At 52.4% G+C, this 18,781-nt stretch overlaps 8 protein-coding genes across 8 annotated transcripts; 4 read left to right on the plus strand and 4 right to left on the minus strand.

Moving 5' to 3' along the window:
• Nucleotides 1-319: 319 nt before the first annotated feature.
• Nucleotides 320-1,523, minus strand: TRIREDRAFT_80636 (uncharacterized protein; the record flags this gene model as incomplete). Its single annotated transcript, XM_006967866.1, has 3 exons — nucleotides 1,162-1,523; nucleotides 763-1,071; nucleotides 320-696 (listed from the first exon to the last, which is right to left on the minus strand). Exons 1-3 carry the CDS (start codon nucleotides 1,460-1,462, stop codon nucleotides 320-322), a joined length of 987 nt encoding a protein of 328 aa, XP_006967928.1. The 5' UTR covers nucleotides 1,463-1,523.
• Nucleotides 1,524-3,518: 1,995 nt separating this feature from the next.
• On the minus strand, nucleotides 3,519-4,579 carry TRIREDRAFT_66843 (uncharacterized protein; the record flags this gene model as incomplete). The annotated part of the gene is made up of 2 exons (XM_006967867.1): nucleotides 3,519-3,714; nucleotides 3,780-4,579. Coding segments are annotated over 2 exons (996 nt in total), but the record flags the coding sequence as incomplete, so codon positions are not given.
• A 2,574-nt stretch (nucleotides 4,580-7,153) lies between these two features.
• TRIREDRAFT_110295 (uncharacterized protein) lies at nucleotides 7,154-7,651 on the plus strand (the record flags this gene model as incomplete). Its single annotated transcript, XM_006967782.1, has 3 exons — nucleotides 7,154-7,260; nucleotides 7,337-7,508; nucleotides 7,589-7,651. The coding sequence occupies 3 exons, from the start codon at nucleotides 7,154-7,156 to the stop codon at nucleotides 7,649-7,651; spliced, it is 342 nt and encodes a 113-aa protein (XP_006967844.1).
• Nucleotides 7,652-8,487: 836 nt separating this feature from the next.
• On the plus strand, nucleotides 8,488-9,139 carry TRIREDRAFT_50882 (uncharacterized protein; the record flags this gene model as incomplete). Its single annotated transcript, XM_006967783.1, has 1 exon — nucleotides 8,488-9,139. A coding segment is annotated over exon 1 (603 nt), but the record flags the coding sequence as incomplete, so codon positions are not given.
• A 1,009-nt stretch (nucleotides 9,140-10,148) lies between these two features.
• Nucleotides 10,149-10,783, minus strand: TRIREDRAFT_72071 (carbohydrate-binding module family 13; the record flags this gene model as incomplete). Its single annotated transcript, XM_006967868.2, has 4 exons — nucleotides 10,149-10,278; nucleotides 10,334-10,433; nucleotides 10,515-10,618; nucleotides 10,683-10,783. The coding sequence occupies 4 exons, from the start codon at nucleotides 10,781-10,783 to the stop codon at nucleotides 10,149-10,151; spliced, it is 435 nt and encodes a 144-aa protein (XP_006967930.1).
• A 3,409-nt stretch (nucleotides 10,784-14,192) lies between these two features.
• On the plus strand, nucleotides 14,193-15,198 carry TRIREDRAFT_72072 (carbohydrate esterase family 1; the record flags this gene model as incomplete). The annotated part of the gene is made up of 2 exons (XM_006967784.2): nucleotides 14,193-14,534; nucleotides 14,620-15,198. The coding sequence occupies 2 exons, from the start codon at nucleotides 14,193-14,195 to the stop codon at nucleotides 15,196-15,198; spliced, it is 921 nt and encodes a 306-aa protein (XP_006967846.1).
• Nucleotides 15,199-15,831: 633 nt separating this feature from the next.
• On the plus strand, nucleotides 15,832-17,368 carry TRIREDRAFT_66854 (uncharacterized protein; the record flags this gene model as incomplete). The annotated part of the gene is made up of 3 exons (XM_006967785.1): nucleotides 15,832-16,072; nucleotides 16,129-16,226; nucleotides 16,283-17,368. 3 exons carry the CDS (start codon nucleotides 15,832-15,834, stop codon nucleotides 17,366-17,368), a joined length of 1,425 nt encoding a protein of 474 aa, XP_006967847.1.
• Nucleotides 17,369-17,392: 24 nt separating this feature from the next.
• On the minus strand, nucleotides 17,393-18,724 carry TRIREDRAFT_80639 (high-affinity iron permease-like protein; the record flags this gene model as incomplete). The annotated part of the gene is made up of 1 exon (XM_006967869.1): nucleotides 17,393-18,724. The coding sequence occupies one exon, from the start codon at nucleotides 18,722-18,724 to the stop codon at nucleotides 17,621-17,623; it is 1,104 nt and encodes a 367-aa protein (XP_006967931.1). The 3' UTR covers nucleotides 17,393-17,620.
• Between the last annotated feature and the right edge of the window lie 57 nt (nucleotides 18,725-18,781).

Consider the following 18,781-nt stretch of genomic DNA (forward strand, 5'->3'; position numbering starts at 1 on the left):
ACCCGTATGACGTCAACGTTCAGCTTCAAGATATCTCACTGCCATCGGCTGCTGAATCAAGGCATTCAGTTCAGTGCGGCATCGTTGCATCTGTGTATCGTAAATCTCATAATCTCACTCTTTCTCATTCTTGCTTCTGATCTTTCGTTTGTTCGCGACTCCTTGTTTTTGGAGCTTCGGAAAACATACAATCGAGTGATGCGCCAACACTCATAGGTCACACTCAGTACACTCAAATCGCTTATGCAAGCTTCAACATGATGCGCATACCATACTGACCAAAAGAGAGCAATGGAGGAAACACGCGGCCCAAAAAGCATCACACCGCCCAATACACATCAATCTGGACAGACTCGACCCTGTTGCACCATCCGGGGAACCGAGCTTTACCCCAGACCGTAATCACGTCACCCACCTGCAACTCTCTCACGAACTTTCCATTCCCCGTGGCGCGCCCTCTGCCCTTTTCTTCGAGAGCCTTCCCCGCCTCAGAATCAGGATCAATATCGTCGAGGTAGGACCATGTGATGACGTGATCTTGCCACTTCTTGAGGGCCGTCTGGTTCCTCTGGATTTCCCACTCTGCAGAGTGCAGCAGCTGATGAGTGTAGTTATAGCCAACCGGGTCAGAGGAAGTCTGTCGAATTGGGGGCTGGACAGGCCGAAGTGAGTTGACCGAAGGTACGGATCCATCATCTGATTACAATGATCGTCAGCCCACAGATGCGCACCGATGGAAGAGGGGTTGTGGAAAGTGCTCACTTGCGCCATCAGCATCAAACCTCTCGAGTCCGACGTCGAACCAGGTCCATGACTTGGAGTAAGGCTCCTTGGCGTCCTCTGGATTGCTCACGTATCCTTGATCTTGACTTCTGATCCTGAAGACGATCTTTCGCGCGGGATGAGCGAGGCGTGGCACAGGATACTTGGCTGACTTGGCGAAGAAGCTGGCGTCGAGAGCTTTGCCCAGAGGCCGAGGTGTAGGAAGGGTAGTGGTATATGGCTGGTCGTTTGCGTTTTGACGGACTCCGGCGTCCACCAGGCCGAGGGGATATGACCGAAGCTGCAACCCTCACGGTTAGCCATAGCAAACGCAAAGACTGGGACTGTATAAGCGTAATTGAGCTTGCGAATATGTCCCGGTCATGTAAGAGGAAATACGTGCCAGAAATCTGTTTTCCCTCTCCTCGTTGCCACCAAGGATGCCGATGCGTTCATCCAGCCGCGTCGTTGAGTGAGCCCAGTATTCGGCCATGTCTAATACGGCATCGACGAGGTCGGGAGGCAGCTTCTTTGCCCGAATGAGCATTGCCTTGACCAAGGCGATGTCAACAAGGCTGGGCTCGTAAGGCCTGTCACCGGATTCACTCGAGGACTGCTGGGCTGTGGTATCTCTGGTCACTTCGTTGAGATTGAGGGCCCTGAGGGCGCTCCAAATGATGCCCGGAACATTGGCAGCCATGGCGTTTAGAGTGTGCGTACGTCGGGATGTCCTAATGGTGAAGATGGGTGGGAAAGAGAAAATAACAAAAGTGCGGTGCTGCCTCGATATGTGCAGGGTTCTGGATGATGCTATCTCTAGAGTGATGCCTGCAAATTAAGGTAAGGTAAGGTAAGGTATGCTCGCAACTTGGTTCCTGCCTTTCATCTGGAGCAACTGACCAGAGGCGACGCATCATCATTCATCCAGTTTGGCGAATCGGAAGCTGGGCGCGTGGCATGACGTCAGCGACCACGAAGCAAGCCTTTTGGTGTCAAACCACCAACACGAGATGAAGGACCTAAAAACAGCCAAAGGTTAAGATACCTTGGGTGCCTTGGCAGGGGAGCAGACAATATCCAATGATTCGCAAATTCCATCTGATCATCACGCCTTTTTTTCCCTTCTTACTTCACACGTCAAATGCGGCTGTTGAGCTTTGGCAGATGCTCGTGCGCAAATGGCCGTAGGGATGCTATACCAGCAGTCCTTTGTCAAATCGCTTCTAAGTCTACCTTATGCAACCAATGGCTGATGCTTCAGCACGCCCTGCTATCCATCTGATCACCAAACAACATACAAACATCATTTGCGGACAAGAACTTCTCCCATACAATCGGCCAACGGCCGAAGAGGCGATTAGAACGAGAATTAGAATACATCAAGCAAGTCTACGATGTTGACAGCCAGCAGTGGAACGGCGGGCATTGCGCCAGGTCAATCCTACAACAGGTAGTTGTCCTTGACGGGGGGCGAAGACGTTGAAGCCCAGCAAGAATGCAGAGTCTGGCAGCATCAATCAGATGTTGTCACATCAGTTCTTCTTGTTCTTAGCAATGAAGTCTGACATTGCGGTATAAGGGTAAATGATCACATAGGCACTCCTATCCTTGTGCCATTGGTACTGGGGACTGTGTCTGGGTTGATTGTGTCACTTATTCGTACTCAAAAGAGTGACGGCTTGCAATTTTAGTCATGTGAAGAGATGGGAGCGGGAGTTTTACACCAAGAAGAGTTGCCTGAAGTCCATAGATGGTTCACGTACATTATTTCCCTGACGAAGATGAGAGGAAGAAGAAGCAGTTCCCGCCCTCAGCCAGATGATGCGCAACGCCCGCGACAAGGTAGAAGAGAGCGTATTTAGTATGGGCAGAGGGTCTGAGAATCTAGATTTGAAATGCTTCTACTACTAACTATTCTCTGCGGTCAATTACACATCTAGGAATCCACCAAGGTCAGACTTACAGCACATATCCGAACAAAGCCCAAGCATTTCTCACATTAAGCCATGAGCAGTGTGCATTCAAAAATAATATATATATGTATCTGTTAAAAAAAAAAAGTGTCCGTAAAGCCATACATCCCCTCTAGCTCAACACCAAAACGCCATCCAAGGGTCTGGAGGCAATAAAAGTCAAAAGACGAAGGAACAAGTCATTGAAAGATTCTCTTGAGAAAAGAGAAGACTTGCAAGAGAAAAGGCTTCGTCCTCACGCGCTGCATGGCCCCCATTATATGTGTATTCCCTCTTTGCTCGAGTGTATAAAAACCGCCAAAAAAAAGAAAAAGTAGCTTATTTAGTAAATCACCGCTTTCTTCTTTTCTTCTTCTTGAAACTTCATGACGTCTGTGCTGAATCCCTTTGTTTTCCCGTGTATGTACATGTAGCAGGCAGCAGTTAGACTTCTCCGCCGGGGATCCCCTGGTAACCCGTGCGGCTGGCGCTAAAGGTCCGGATGGGAGCCGTGCTGGAGGCCCGGTTGGGGCCGGGATGCGACGGGGCAGGGGATCCGGGGCTACCGGGAGTCTCACCGGCTCCCTGGTTGAGGAACGGGGCGGGCGACGACATGGGCGATTCAATGTTGACGGCGGTCCAGCCCTTGCTGTCGAGAGGGCTGACGTTGACCGGGGGCGCATCCGCTGCGAGGACGCCTTCTTTTCTCATACTGCGAGAATCGTAGTCAGTATACGCGTCCGGGTCAACGCCTTCGCGCTTCAGCTTGTCGAGTTCCATACGGTCCATCTTCTCCATCTCGGTGGCCAGACGGGCTTCGCGAGCGCCCGACTGGCGCTGACGGATGCAGTACCAGATGCCAGCACCGATCAGGGCTGCGCCGAGAGCCGCGGAGACGGCGTAGACGGCGATGCGAGCTCCGGCCGGCAGGTTGTTCCACTTCTGGCTCGTGGTCAGCTTGGGCGCCCGGTGGAGGGCCTCGTAAAAGGTCGAGTTTCCGCTGGTTTGGCCGCGTCAGTATACAGTCAAGGCTCGGGCTATCATGATTCCGTAGTGTAGACTTACCCAGTGACCTTGATACTCTCCCATGAGCCGGAAGTATCGCCGTAGGCGTACTCAGAACCACCGCCGAAGTCGGTGATGCGGACGCTCTTGACGTACATGGTGAAGGGGCCCTTGCTGTAGTCGGTGTTGCCACCAGCCCACTCACGCGTACCCTCCGGCAGAGTCGGGTCACCACCGGCCCAGATACCGAGCGAGAGCCTCATGGGAGTCTGGGGGTAGTTTCGGGTCTTGTTGGCAGCGTCGGGGGTCAGGTTGCGCACGTGCTCGCCGTCAATGTACCAGTCAATGCCCTCCTTGGTCCAGACGGTGGTGTAGTTGAGGTAGTCGGCCTGGTTGTCTTTTGTGGTGTAGACGCCGGCGTTGTGGTAGTCCTGGAGACCCTTGCCGAAGTAGTTGGTCGAGGCGGCGGTGTTGTTGACGCCCAGGAACTCCCAGTCGACCTCGTCCAGGTCGTCACTCAGCCACATGGCAGAGCTGATGATGCCGACGCCGGGGGCGCACTTGAGATGCAGCTCAACGCGGCCGAAGAAGAAGTAGAAGAGGGTCCGGATGGTGGGCGAGTCGCCCTGCTTGTTGATGGTGAAGGCGGCGCCGGTCTCCGCATCGTACGACACAGACCCAGCAGTGGTCTCCCACAGCTCGTAGGACGGCGTGGTGTTGAAGTTGAAGGTGTAGTCGGTGCCGAAGCCGGGGTCCGTGGGACAGTCGGTCGAGTTGAGCGGGTTACAGCTTGTCGACACCTGGGCCGAGACAAGCCCCAGCAAGGGGGCGGCCGCAAGGAGACCGCGCAAGTATCGCATTTTGAGGCGTGTGTGGTAGGTTGAGCTTTGCAAGAGAACGAATGGGTATTATAGGACAAGAAATGGAACCGCTGAACACACAACAGGCGTGGGTATCAAAGGCTAAAATGGCAATGCTTGTGGATGCGCGAAGATCAGATACGTCTATGCATCAACAGCGTATCGTGTGTTGTTGTAAGAGTGAGTGTGGTGAGCTTCCTCTGGCCCTGCAGAGAAGCGAAGCTGGTTGTTCTTGCCGAAGTGAGTGTTTTGATGGGATCAGAATCACGGTTGTCAATGAATCCCTTTCGAGGCAGGACGAAGCAACTGTCACCGGAGAGAGTGAGCGGCGAAGATGCGACGGTCCGTAGGTGAGAGAGAGAGGACGAGACGATGTTCTCACAGTGAGCGCAGAGACGGGAGGGCCCCTGAACGCGATGTCGAAGGTCTCTTGTTTGCAGATTTTCTTTCAAGGAAGGACAGAGGTGAGCAGATAAGGATAGGATCGCGACGAGGGAAAAGTAGGAAGAAGGAAAAAGGACGGAAAGCAAAAGAAGCAGAAGCAGAGAAGAGAGATTGCAGATTGGAGATTGCAGATTAGGGGCTCCAGGTTCGAGCTGGCTTGATGCAGACAAGCCCCGAGGGGGTCCGCCGAGGCCTGTGTAAGGGGTACGAGGCCTTGCTTGGCCGGGGGGGCAGCGCGGCAGGTACCGGGTACTCTGGCGGGTCTCCGGGGGGGTTCTTGGGGCGAGGGGGGCTTCTGCTCTTCAGGCGTCTTGGAGAACTGCAAGTGCTGGGGGGCTGGGCTGGAGGTAATTTCCAGCGGCCTGCAGCGCCTGACACGCCCAGAAGAGCCAGCACTGGCACCCCGGGAAGCCCCCAGCCCCGAGAAGGCAGCCAGTGGAGGCTTCAAGGTTCCGTACATGTAGAGGAGTTGAGGTCCAGCGAGTTCCATTGATGGCCAGCACAGCAGCTGGAATGGATATGTTGATTCCATGGTCGGTGAGCCACTCATCGTCGCCGTAACATGTGCACGAACGGACGCACATGGAACAGCTAATGCAGGTCGGCAAGCAGCAGTGACACGCCTTGGCCGCGATGCAGACGCAGGGGCCGATTCAGTGGTTGCTTGGATCGGGGGCTAGCGGTGCTGATAATGCTTGTAACGTGCAGTAGCAGTACCTATCTGGGCTTGTTCAGGTATTACATGTACTGTAGAAAGTAGGTAGCACTACTACTAGGTAGTAAGTAGGTACTAGCCGGAAGCTTCTGGCTGGATTATGGCACCCAAGAGCTCCATGTTCATGCCGATGGAGGCTTGAAGCCCGTGATGGCGGAAAAGGAACAACAAATGGAAAAAAAACAAAGCCCGACAAACAAGAAACAAAACCACGCCAGGCACCGATCCGGCACAGCGCGCCGAGCCCGCTAGGCCCAAGCCGGAATGGGGCGCTGGGGCGTATTTCCCCTGAAAGATGGAGCCGTGCAGCGCATTGATCGCGGCCGCTCGTATCCGGTACCTGCGCCCGTGCAGCTGACAGTATGGGGCACACAGGTAGCCGATACGCCGGGAACACCCAACGCCACACGACGGACAAGCACTGACAACCAGCCTCTCGAGCGCTTTTGCCTCCATTCACGCTCCAGTCGTGTCGCTCGGCCAGGGATCAGTCAATCTTAATTGCTCTGCCGGCTCCAATCGAACGCCGCGCAGGTATCGAGTACATGCCGCATGCACGCGCGAGGCTCGGGAGATCCAGCGGCTTGAAACAGTCACGTCGACTCTTTGCTCCAGCGCAGGGAGTCGCCGGCGCTCTTGGGGACTCCTGGGACCTCTTGGAACCTCCTGGGGCTTCTTGGCCGCCCACCTGGTTCGCCGAATGGGAACGTGAGGGCATGGATGCGATTTGCTTCTCTGCCTTGTCGATGCCGGGTTATCCATTTGCAATCAAACCAGCATTGGCACTGCGCCTCCGCAAAAATGCCAAAGAGAGAAGCTGTCAACGGTTGGATCGGCAGCTACCAAGTCCAGAGTTGCTCTTCCTGTCGTAGTAGCTTTGCGAAGCTGGACTCATTCTCGTACGAAATACCGTAGATTCCAAGGCCCCTGGACAGACGCGCTCCCATTTATAGGCACTTTTGTGGAGTCGTCGGACGGCTCTTCAAGTTCAAAGTCCGCAACGAGTAGCTTGGTGTAGCAGCCGATGATCCGAATCGGCAAATGAGCAACAAGATGGCGGAACGACAGAGGAACAGGACACAGAAAAGACAGAGACGCTGGAAGGAGTGAAGCAAGAAAGAGGCATTGGCAGAAATGAATATCATCTTTGCATAGGCGCGCCCTGTAAAAAGTGAGGGCGATGACAAGCCCAAGAGCCTGGACGAACAGGTACCGGCATTTATGGTTGTCGAAATTGCGATGCGGAAAATATCGGCAATTCGCCGGCTAAACGCTGCCACAGCTTGGCGTCATCAAACTTTGACCAGACCCCGAGCTTCAATATCGCCATTGCCAATTAACGAACCAACCGACGAAACGAGACGAAAGTAACGGTTCGGCCGCTCGCCCGCATCGTGCAGAACCAGTTGCCCGCCATGTCCATGTTCCGGGCGAAGAAGCTCGATCTGGGCTGCTTCGTCAAGGCCCGCACCATTCGCGACCACACCAAGCGCAAGGTCTTTGAGGAGCACGAGACGGAGAGGTAGCCTCATTTCCATTCGACTCTATGCTCTCAAGTCTTGATAATTGTGCTGATCGTCCTCGTTTGCTATTTTTAGACAAGCCCTCCGATACGTGATCCGCAACACGACGCTGCCGCCCCGAGTGCGAGCCACTGCCCAGCTGCAGCTCTCGCAGATGCACTGCTATACCCGACCGACGCAGATTCGCAACCGCTGCATCATGGGAGGCCAGGGCCGCGGTGTGCTGAGAGCATTCAAGATGACCAGAGTGCGTTTCCAATCTCTCTTCCCACGGTCCTCACCTGGCTCGATAACATAAGCTGACATTATGTTCTTTCTGTCTGGCAGTTCAATTTCCGAATGGAGGCCTTGGCAGGAAATCTTCCGGGCGTCAAGAGGGCGAGCTGGTAGAATGTGTTTCCTATTTACGACTCAAATCATGATCTTGCAACTTATCTGTATATAAACCTGTATGTGTACGATACGGCCAACTCTTTTTGCGGGTATTGGTAGACAATTGTTTCGACGAAAAGGGAGAGAACAATTACATAACAGCCCCTTCTGACATCTGTATCTGATGAGCGTGGTTTCCGAACATCCATGTATGCGCCGGAAGAACCGCAGTCTGTATCTGCACCACGCAAATGCTGTCGCGGCACTTATAAGCCACATAACCATCTGCCTTGCCGAGCAACTACAAGTGAATGAATGACCATTCGTACGCAGCAATCAATCGTATGACGCTGTAGCTAGGAGGCCAGCTGCTAGGTATCTAAATACGGTTCGATCAAGCTAGGTTTGTTCGAATCGTGCATTTACCCTGAAGCTCTCACTGGAGCGATGCTACTCGCATAATCTCCCCAAATACAGCAATGACAGCAATGATGATGGCTATTGTATCTGACTTGTATTTGAAATAAGAATATCATACTCTCTTTCAAACAAGTACCACCTCATAACTACGAGCGATGTGGTAGCAGCTGAAGAATCTTTCTCGACGAAGAGCATCAAGTTCGCATGACCAAATACTTAGGTAAGCAGACTGCATGTGATGTGTCGAGGTGCTGTAACGAGAAATGCTTACATAATCAACAGAGGCTGAAATGTGGCGCTCCTACTTCGCCGCTAGGCAGTGTCGCCTTCTGTTATTTTGTTGATCCTGCATCTTGCGACTCGGTCATTCACGTTCGCCAGTTCGAGAGCCACCCCCAGAAGACATCGCGATCCTACGGCTTCTGATTCTTTTTAAGTCTATTTTTATCGAGATTATAGTGGACTCCCCGACGAGCCGCAATCATGGGTGGTGGCGATCTCAACTTGAAAAAGTCGTTCCATCCCGGTCTGCGGCGGAACCAGCAGGCCGTCTACGACGAAGAGCAAAAGGCCCTCGCCGAGCGCAAACGCACCCAGCAGCGCATCAATGAAATCAAGGAGGAGCGCGCAAAGGAGGAGATCCAGAGGCAGCTGGAGGCTGCGGGAGGCACCAAACGGGTCGATCGCGTCGACTGGATGTACCAGGGCCCTACCGATGGCCAGGCTGGCACGACAGAAGAGACAGAAGCGTACCTGCTGGGCAAGCGGAGGATCGACAATCTGATCAAGGGAAACGACCACAAGAAGCTCGAGAAGTCCGCAGGGCAGGACAGCTTCATTGCGCTGCAGAATGCCAACAGCGCGCGCGACACAGCGGCCAAGATCCGCGAGGACCCTCTGCTGGCCATTAAGCGCCAGGAACAGGCCGCGTACGAGGCCATGATGAATGATCCTATCAGACGCCGCCAGCTGCTCTCGTCCATGGGCATCGACGACGGCAAGAAAAAAGACAAACATAGTGACGGGCACTCACGGAGGCATCGCAGGCATAGGAGTCGGGACCGCGACGACGACCGCCACTCACGGCGTCACCGCTCTTATTCCAGATCTCGCAGCCCACGCAGACGGCATCACCGACACCACCGAGACGACTCCGACTCAGACTCTGGAGAAGGCCGTCACAGTCACCGAGAACGACGACGCGACCACTCTCAAGACAGGGAGCATCGCTCAAGTCGCCGGAGGGACGGTTCACAAGAGCGCGAATCAAGATCGCACCGCCATGATTCATACCGAGACCGGGACGACCGTCGCCACAGACATACCGATCAGAATGGCAGAGAAGAGCGTTCGCGCAGGCGTTCGCCTCGTCCTCATAGAGAGCGCGACGATGCTGCGGAAGACGATCAAAGGGCGGCTGAACAGGCACGGAAGTTGGCTGCCATGCAGTCGGCTGCCTCCGACCTTGACCGCGACCGAGAGGCCCGACTGGCGGCTTTGGAGGATCGCGAACGTGCCGCTAGAGAGGCCGATGACAAGGCGCGAGAACGAGGGGGAGATCGTGGATTCGTCAATGGCTTGCATCGGAAAGCGATGAATATGGATAACCGAAGCCGCCGGGGATATGTAAGGGATCAGGATTAGGGGGCTTTAATACATTGAGGTATTGATGCATCAGCGGACATATTGAGGGCTACAGACGGGCCAATTCCGATCTCTGGAGGGCTATTGCATTGCATTTATGGTTGGGTAGGATTCCGGCGTTTGGGCTTCGGCAATGAAAATACCAACATTTGAGATTCAACACCTCTTCGCTTATTGACGCAGCTACTATGGGCACACGATCGTGAATGGTTGATTGAAAGTAACTATTGTGAATTGGCAACATGATAGCTAACTTTCCATTTAATGTTCTCTTGATTGAGGGTACAAATTCCCAAGCACGTCCTCAATATCATAAACGAGTGAAGATATTCCTTCAAGTAAATGAGTGTGAGATTGTTGTGTCTGCAACATCCAGTCCGCTGCATCTTGGCGCCCATCGGCCTTCATGCCCGTCGACTACTATATAGACGGACGAAATCAGGTCAGAGGATTACACCTCGCTGAAGATAAATTGCTGGTTCGCGCCACCGTGATAGTTGTAGGCGATGATGGGAGTCGAATTCTCCTGCTTGCTGCCCGTCACATCGAGGACCTTGCGGGGATGCGCCACGCTGTAGATGCTATATCGCATCATGAGCGAAAGCTTCGTGGGCTGAGGTTAATTGGGAAACTTACTGATAATTATCGCCTTTGTTGGCCTTGACAATCTTCCAGCGAGCGACGCTGTTGCACTCGGGCAGGAGCTTGGAGCCGTGGACCGCGGCATCGTCACCACCTGAGATTGGAATTAGTCACTGTTTTATGCTAACTGATGCTGCTTCTGGCTCTCTATATATTGTGGGGAGATGTGTAATACTTGAGGCTGTGATGTAGGTGTCGGTAGCCACGCTCTGGATGCTCCATTCGTCGTGGGTGATTTTGGAGACGCGCCATTGCTGGTTCTTGCCGTCATGGCCCTCGCTGTTTTGAAGCAAAGTATTGTATTAGTAGGACTAAATGGACGACGTTCGGAATGAAGACGTACTAAACGATGATGCGGCCGGTGGCCTCAGACGAGTCGAGGTCAACAGCCTTGTGGCTGGAGAGGGCGGTGGTGATGAAGTAGGTTCCCTCGTTGAAAGACATCTTGAGATGATACGATGCTGGCAATGAAGTTGATGGAAAGTGATTGTCAATTAGAATGCAACGATGTGATGCTGATGATTGTGAGTGCGGTTCTGGTGGTGAAGTTGGAGGAGCATGAGGTCTCTTTATAGACAATTGCTTTGCTAAACTTGACATGCAGGATTCCTTGATTGCTTCTTTTACGTTACAGATACTCCCATCTCGTTCCGAATATGACACATTGTACGCGTCTTGATCCTCGCCCAGACTCTTTATGTGGATTGATGCCATTGGTGATCGTTCGTCCCTATATTGAAGTTGCTACGGTGGGCGGACAGCTCAGCTCTCATCCGATCAGCCACCTTGTTTACAGCTCTGATGTGATGCTGAGAGAAAGCGGGGATGCGGCATGAGATCGCCAATGAGAATCTTGAAGTTGTGCAAATTAGCAAAGAGATTGAGCGTCTGAGGCGGGCCATGGTCATGGGCTTTTCTGATCTTTGTTTGAGTGGAGGTTGATTGGGTTGAGGTGAACGGTGGCTTTCATATAGTCTCAGGATGAGCATTCCCAATCAATGACTCAAGTGTACTATGACTCCAGAGTCCAATGGATACTCTTGCTCTGATGGTCTATGCTTCTTTCAAATCTGCTCTCGAAACGTTCACCCGTATGAGCGTACCGGAACGAAGTGTGACATTTCACTTGTACAGCATCACAGGTCGTTCTTTGAGACCATGTAAGAGGTGAAGCCTACTGAACAGTTACACATCACATCAACTTATTGTGGCAACATATTGTGCCAACTAGCAAAACAAATGGATTGCCAATACGCAATCATCGGCATGGCGATTCCTCATCCAGCGTTGCCCCTCATCAGGAGCCGCGAGTCACACGCGGCAAGCCACATATGCAGGACATAAAACAATATTGTATGCACGCCTCGACTAAGCCGGCTTTCTGGTCGTTCTAGGCTTTCTCGTTTGAGGAGCAAAGGTCGCACATACCCCCGCACGTACTCAGTTGGGGCGGGAGGGTAGTTGCACGCGTGTGTCGTGTAGAGTGGTGTGTTCTCGCGATGCATATGCTGTGGACGAGTTGCGAGCTTGGTTTATGGCGATGGCATGGCCCTTTGGATGGATGTGAAGTGGCTGCGTCTATTTGCGGAATCGTCCCTTGGCAAGGCTGCTACTAATCACTGGCTCTCCACAAGCCGTGTTTGTTGTGCAATGTGTCACAACTGAATGCTGAGGGGCAGTGAAGTCAGTTCGACTTAACATGATCATGGTACTTTAGAGGCATCAGAAGACTTCCACAGAGTAGAATCAAGGAGCTGCTACTCATGAGACGGAAGAGTATGATCGGGGACATGGGAACCTCACCCCTCTTCTAGGCTAGGAATCATATGTGTGAGAGAGAGACTCACGCTCGATCATACGGTGGCTCACCTATCGCTCATGTTTCTGCCACATATGCTCACGGTAAGATGGATCTCAATGAAGACTACCCACGAGCTGGCCTTGGTGCATCAAGAGATGCTATGTCACCCACTTTCAAACAAGCAGTCGGATGAACGCTTTTCCCGGAACAAAGCATAGGTCAGTATGGATACTATAGGCTCCCATACTTGGAGCCTGAAGACTTCTGACGCGAAATCTTGAGAGGTAGACACCGTAGCCCGCGAAGGTGTACGACTTCGGACTTCCCCGTGCTGGCCTCTTTCAATCTGGCAATTCCCGTGCCAGGAGCACCCACTTGCAGTGGATTTAGTCAAATTTGGGGTGCCCGCGCAGGAGTGGGCGTAGAAGCTGATAAGAGGACATATATAGGCTCTGCTCGACAGTAGTGTGATGGTGAGAAGCCATGCCATTCGCATCACGACAAACTATCGGAGCAAGATGTGGAGTGTTCGGGTGTTTACGAGGCCAGTTCGGGCGAATTATAAAAGCTGCTGTTGCCAGAAAAGGGAGCTCTATATACTTAATTTGTCTTGAGCGGCATGCTAGCGAAGTGCATCCAGTTGATGTGAAACTTGCCAAACCGTCATCTCCTGGCAAGCGTCTTGGTCGAAGAGTTAAAATTGCAAAGAATAGAGGATGTATGAATTGGTAGATCTTGGCTGGACAGAGCATCTAACATGGTTCTATTTCCCATTCGTATACCCTCACGTCGTTGTTATAATCTCAATACTTTAGGCTCATTTGACATTCCATTAGTTTACCTCTTGATAGAGTGGCAACTGACCAACCCGATGTGGAGTTGACCATGCGCATTCAAAGTCCGACCCCGGCAACTTCCAGATGCCGAGCCAGAGAGAACTTGACTCCCCATACCTAAGTCTTGGTAGGTAGCTACAAGAAAAACAAGGTTTTCAGAAAGCTCTAACTTGTCTGCCCCCCTGGTCTATAACCGAGCTAAAAGATGTCTTAACGAGGTTATAGACCAAATATAGGAGGTGGAGCTTCGTTCAGGACTTTAGCTCACTGCACATGCACTCCGCATGAACTCTTTAGGAGAAACGGCATTGCTCCGCTGTAACTCATGATGAACCGCTCCCGGAGATGTAAGATCTTTTCAAGATAGAACATAATGATCAGGAAAAGAAGCTCAAATTCTATTTTTGCTTTATCGTGGTCATGGTTGGAGATGCTGTATGATTACCAGAATATATATGATGAGCTTGATAACGAGCTTGATAACATGGGGTATATGCCTTGGAAGAATCTGATCGCCTGACTTTATTTGATCTGTAGCTACGGAGCAAACTAGGAGACAAGTTCCTATGTCCGAGTGTGGATTACGACGCCCGTTGTGGCTAAAATAGTATATACATGATTGTTAGCGACTTAATGTGCCCTTGTCCATGGACGATCCTCCCAGTTCTCGGCCCGAAGCCGCTCCGGAACACGAATGACCCAAATAGACAAGCCTTGATCAAGCTCTTTGACTTGAATGGCATTGAGACTTACAGTACAGTGGGAAAGCAGTTCTGAATGAGCTTGGCCAATGGAAATCCAACAAGCAAGAGCGACATAGCAGCACAGGGTTAGACACCGTGCCTACTCCTTAGCCTTCAACTCGATCCGGGGGTTCTACCTGGATGTGAAGACCCCAATACTCCTTTATGGTAAGTGCGGAACTACATCGGCGCTGCCAAGCATTATGAAGGGCTCATACCATGTCAGCATAATGCGCTTGAACCGAAGCCGTTTTTCGTGCCACTTGAGATGCCACTAGAGAGTTTCAAGCATCTGGAAAGTGACCTAAGAGGTAGTCTGAGTTGGGAATGAGAGGAATATGGATTATCCATAAGAAGCGGAGGATGAAGGGCCTCCACTGATCCTGTGGTATAAGTATCCCGTCGTGGTCTTGTTGTTGTATCGAATCAATCTCCTCGAAGAGCGTAACAGTCAACACTTGCTTATCTCAAGCATGCTATTCTCTTCCTCTTCCATCCAGGCACTTGCGGCCCTTGCCGGCCTCATTGGCTCTGCTCACGGCGCTGCCATTGACACTGTGAAGCGTGCTTCGGCAGGATGCTCGAGAACTCATGATTGGGCCGGCCAAACAAAAGAGTTCAGCTTTGCTAGCAGCGGGGGCACTCGCAGCTACAGAATCCATCTCCCTTCGAACTATCAGCCAGGCTCTCCCAAACCCCTAATCATTGCCTACCACGGCTCTGGCGATAACCCGGCCAACTTTGAAAAGACGACCCGCTTCTCTGATCCCTCTGTCAACCCGAATATGATTGTTGTTTACCCGGCCGGCATCAACGTTCGTCTATCTAGACTATCGCCTAATCGCATCAAGCACATGTGAGATGCGAATCATGCAGTTATTGGCCCTAACAAGTTTATAGGGAAACTGGCAAGGCCCGACGTATGCGACACCGGGCGTCAGCGACAAGGTCTTCACCACGGATCTGGTCAACCGCATCAAGGACAACTACTGCGTTGACGAGGCCCGCGTCTACGCCACCGGCCACTCCAACGGCGGAGGATTCGTCAACACTCTTGCCTGCAGCCCTGACCACGGCGGCCAGTTTGCGGCTTTTGCCCCCGTGTCGGGCGCCATGTACACCGACGTCAACGGCAACGACAACTGCCATCCTGCCCGCTCCCCGTTGCCCATGTTCGAGACTCACGGAACTGCCGATACGACAATTCCGTACAACCCTACGGGACCGGGACGTGGTGGCCCGTTGCCTTCGATTCCTGACTGGTTATCGCGGTGGCAGGGACGAAACCAGTGCACCACTTCCACAACGACTGATTTGGCCGCTGGGGTTCATGATACGAGGTGGAAGTGTGCGGGCATTGACAGCTTGCTGCGCCATGTCAAGATTGATGGAGCCGGCCATGCGTGGCCTGGCCCTGGCTCGCAGATTGACATTTCTCCTCAGGTGATTCAGTTCCTTTCCGTCAACTTCAAGCCATAATGCTTTGGCTGGGAGTATGAACGATAGGAAGTTCCAGTATATAGTTGCAACCCGCCCCCCGTATGAGGCGTAGATAGGTCAGCTCCGTCATATAGCCTGAATCAATTTGTTCCAAAGGTGAATTCACAAGCATCCTCGACAGATGGATGACGTGGCTGCTGCTCATTCAAGCTACCGGAATGATGCTCCACGATCCACCCACAGATGCCAAAGACGCCCTCTGTATATGTATCAACAATATCATTGTTGCGGTAACCCAGGTTCTGTTCTGCAGCCAAGTTCCCTACTTTGGCGCCCGAGGGCTTACATCTAGTCAAGCTAGCAGCATGCAAAACCTCTCTCACACTGTATTTGCTGTCTATTATGGAACAGGGTACAGTGCGTGTATAGTCTGCAGACCCACCACGGCAGTTAAGGGTTTGACATGTAGGGCGCGCAACAAGAGCCGAGATCGATGTCGGTACGGAGTATGGTGGATCACGCCCATCAACGCTAAGTAGGTGTAAAACTCTTATATGCTTCGTTTCTCAATTAATGTTTGCTTCATATGATGATCGACCTCTAGTCATCGAGTCTCGATACCAATAGAACTCCAATTGAACCAATCGAGACCAACCGAGACTGTGTCTCATCATGGCAGAACCATCGACATCTGTCGAGCTAACACCAGCTCCCCCGATATATGATGCATCAAGGCAGACTTCTGGCCAGAACACCCCTCGAAGCCATTACAATTCGGACCGGGGACTCATCTCCGGGGAGGACCAGATACCTCCAGATGGCACGGCAGAGTTCTTTCTGCCGCCTGTCGATAGGGGGAAGGATGCCTGGCTTTTCTTAGCGGCGTGCTTTGTTCTGGAGGCGCTGGTCTGGGGTGAGTAGAAATTTTCTTGAAAACTGACTATCACTAAAACTGAGCTTCGTTGATAGGGTTCCCATTCTCCTTTGGTGTCTTTCAAGACTACTATCGTACACACGAACCCTTCTCAAGGTCATCCAAGACTGCTGTGATCGGCACCACTGCAATGGTACTTGCTGTGTCCAGATAATCCCAGTTCACCAGGCAATGCTAACACTCAAACAGGGTATCATGTATCTCGATATTCCAATCATTATGGCCTTTCAACGGATGTATCCTAAGCCCACCCGATACGCACCCGTGGTCGGCTTGATGTTTCTGTGTATTGCCCTCGCCATCTCCTCCTTCTCGCAAAATGTCACGCACCTCATCCTCACCCAAGGAGTCCTCTATGCCATTGGCGGCTCCATCTGCTACTGCCCCTGCATGCTCTATATGGACGAATGGTTTGTCAAACGCAAGGGTTTTGCGTATGGAGTGATGTGGTCCGGTACTGGACTCGGCGGATTCGTCATTCCTCTCCTCCTCGAATACTTTCTCAACCGGTACGGATTCAGGACCACGCTGCGGATATGGGCACTTACCATGTTCGTCTTGTCTGCGCCGCTGGTCTGGTTCATCAAGCCACGGCTGCCCGCTTCCGCTACGGCTCACTTCAGACCTTTCAACCTCAAGTTCCTGGCAAACCGGTACTTTGGCTTGTACCAGCTCACCAACATTGTGGAGGGTGTTGGCTATTTTCTTCCGGGCATTTATCTGCCCACATATGCGAGAATAACTTTCGGCGCTGGTGACTTCCCGTCGGCGCTGACGCTGCTCGTGCTCAATGTCGGCTCTGTCATTGGATGCATCGTCATGGGTACTCTGACTGATCGTCTCCATGTGACGACGTGTATTGGAATTTCCACTATCGGCACTGCGATTGGCACGTTCTTCCTTTGGGGACTGGGAACGAACTTGGCCTCGCTGTACGTATTCTGCGTCACGTACGGGTTGTTCGCGGGCTGTTATACATCGACTTGGCCGGGGATTATGAAGCACCTCATGTCAATCGGCGGTGGATCTAGGGAAGAGAATGGGAGCCCCAGCAGTTACGATCCCCTGATGGTGGTCGGTCTGCTGTCCGCTGGGCGAGGTATTGGGAACGTTGTCTCGGGGCCATTGAGCGAGGCGTTGCTCAAGGGGATGCCGTGGCAAGGACAAGCTACGGGAGGATATGGCAGTGGATATGGGACTCTGATAGCTTTCACTGGAGCAACGGCCGTTGTTGGAGGGGGAAGCTTCATGTTTCGCAGGATTGGGTGGTTGTAGATATAGATGTTTGATGACTACGCCGAATAGAAACCCCTTTGTAGACATCAATGTCATTTGCAGGCGGAGCGTGTGTGATTTCTCATGCGTAATATCGATATCGTGAGACTTTGTCACAACAACTTTGTGCAAGCTGAAGGCTTCCCCTCCATTTTGGATACATTAAACTTCGTTACAAAACATCTTCGTGACAACCTGCTACCCTTCCCATTGCTTGCTTTTGCACCCATTTTTCTTCACCTTCGTGCGATTCTACTCCCTGAGCAGCCCAGCCGCCTGCACCTGTCGCAAGACTTCATGCTCGTTGATGTCCCGCTTCGCACGCTTCTTCGCAACCCATCCACCGAGCCCTGGGACCTTGGACACGAAGCTCAAGAATTGGTTCTTCAGAGGTAGTGATCCTGTCTTCTCTTCGTACATGAGACAAGAGACAGTCAGAACCAAGCATGCCCAGTACACGTTGTACGAGATGACGGAGCCATATGTGGCTGTGTTTTGCCAGCCCAGGATCGAGTTGAAAACATCCCAGCCGTTGTCGGTTTCGGGGTTGCAGCAGTTGACATGCCAGACGGTCTCGGTGATGTCGTAGGAGCCGGGGCCATCGCCCTCCTCAGCCACGTCGCCTCCTACACGCTGAGCAAAGGTGTGGTATTGCAAGCTCCAAACAGACTTGGAGAACATGCCGGCGGCGATCAGATACAGGACGCTGGTGGACGCGATGAGGAAGATCTGGATGGACATCATGTTACCACCGCGGTAGATGAAGAAGCCGACAGCGAGACCGGCGATGATGCCGCAGATGACGGGCAGAGGGAAGGCTGTGGCCGGCAAGCTGAGAGAGACGCCGCCGACAAAGACGACCGCTTCTACACCTTCACGCAGCGTCGTGATAAATGGGAGTAGGAACATGACGTGTCTCCGAGACCAATCGCCGAGCCAGGTAGTCGACTTTGTAGACTGAGCGGACTTTTCAGCCAAAGCCTGAGCAATCTTGACGCGCCACTTGTCCTTCATCTTGTTGATTCGTAGCAACGCAAGTCCCATGAAGGAGATGATGATGGTGGCGATCAGATAGAAGATGCCCTCCCACAGATCTTCAGACTTTGACCAGATGTCTTTTCCCAGGCCGTAAAACACTCCGATGAAGGCGCCGCCGATGATGAGGCAGATGACGATGCCTGCTAGGGAACCAAGCCATACCTGCCTGACGAGGCGCTTATAGATGGCCTGATCCTGGCCTGGCCCTCCGAGACATTGCTTGAGGAAGGATAAGAGGACAGAGATGATGATGACCGCTTCTAGGCACTCCCTAAAGACGATGAAGAAGACCTGAACGGCGAAGACGTTCTTGGACATGGTGTAAAAGGCATCCGACGCCAACTAGCAAAACTTTGAGTCGACTGCCAGAAAAGG

This window comes from Trichoderma reesei (assembly GCF_000167675.1).
Source record: "Trichoderma reesei QM6a unplaced genomic scaffold TRIREscaffold_19, whole genome shotgun sequence".
NCBI lineage: Eukaryota > Fungi > Ascomycota > Sordariomycetes > Hypocreales > Hypocreaceae > Trichoderma > Trichoderma reesei.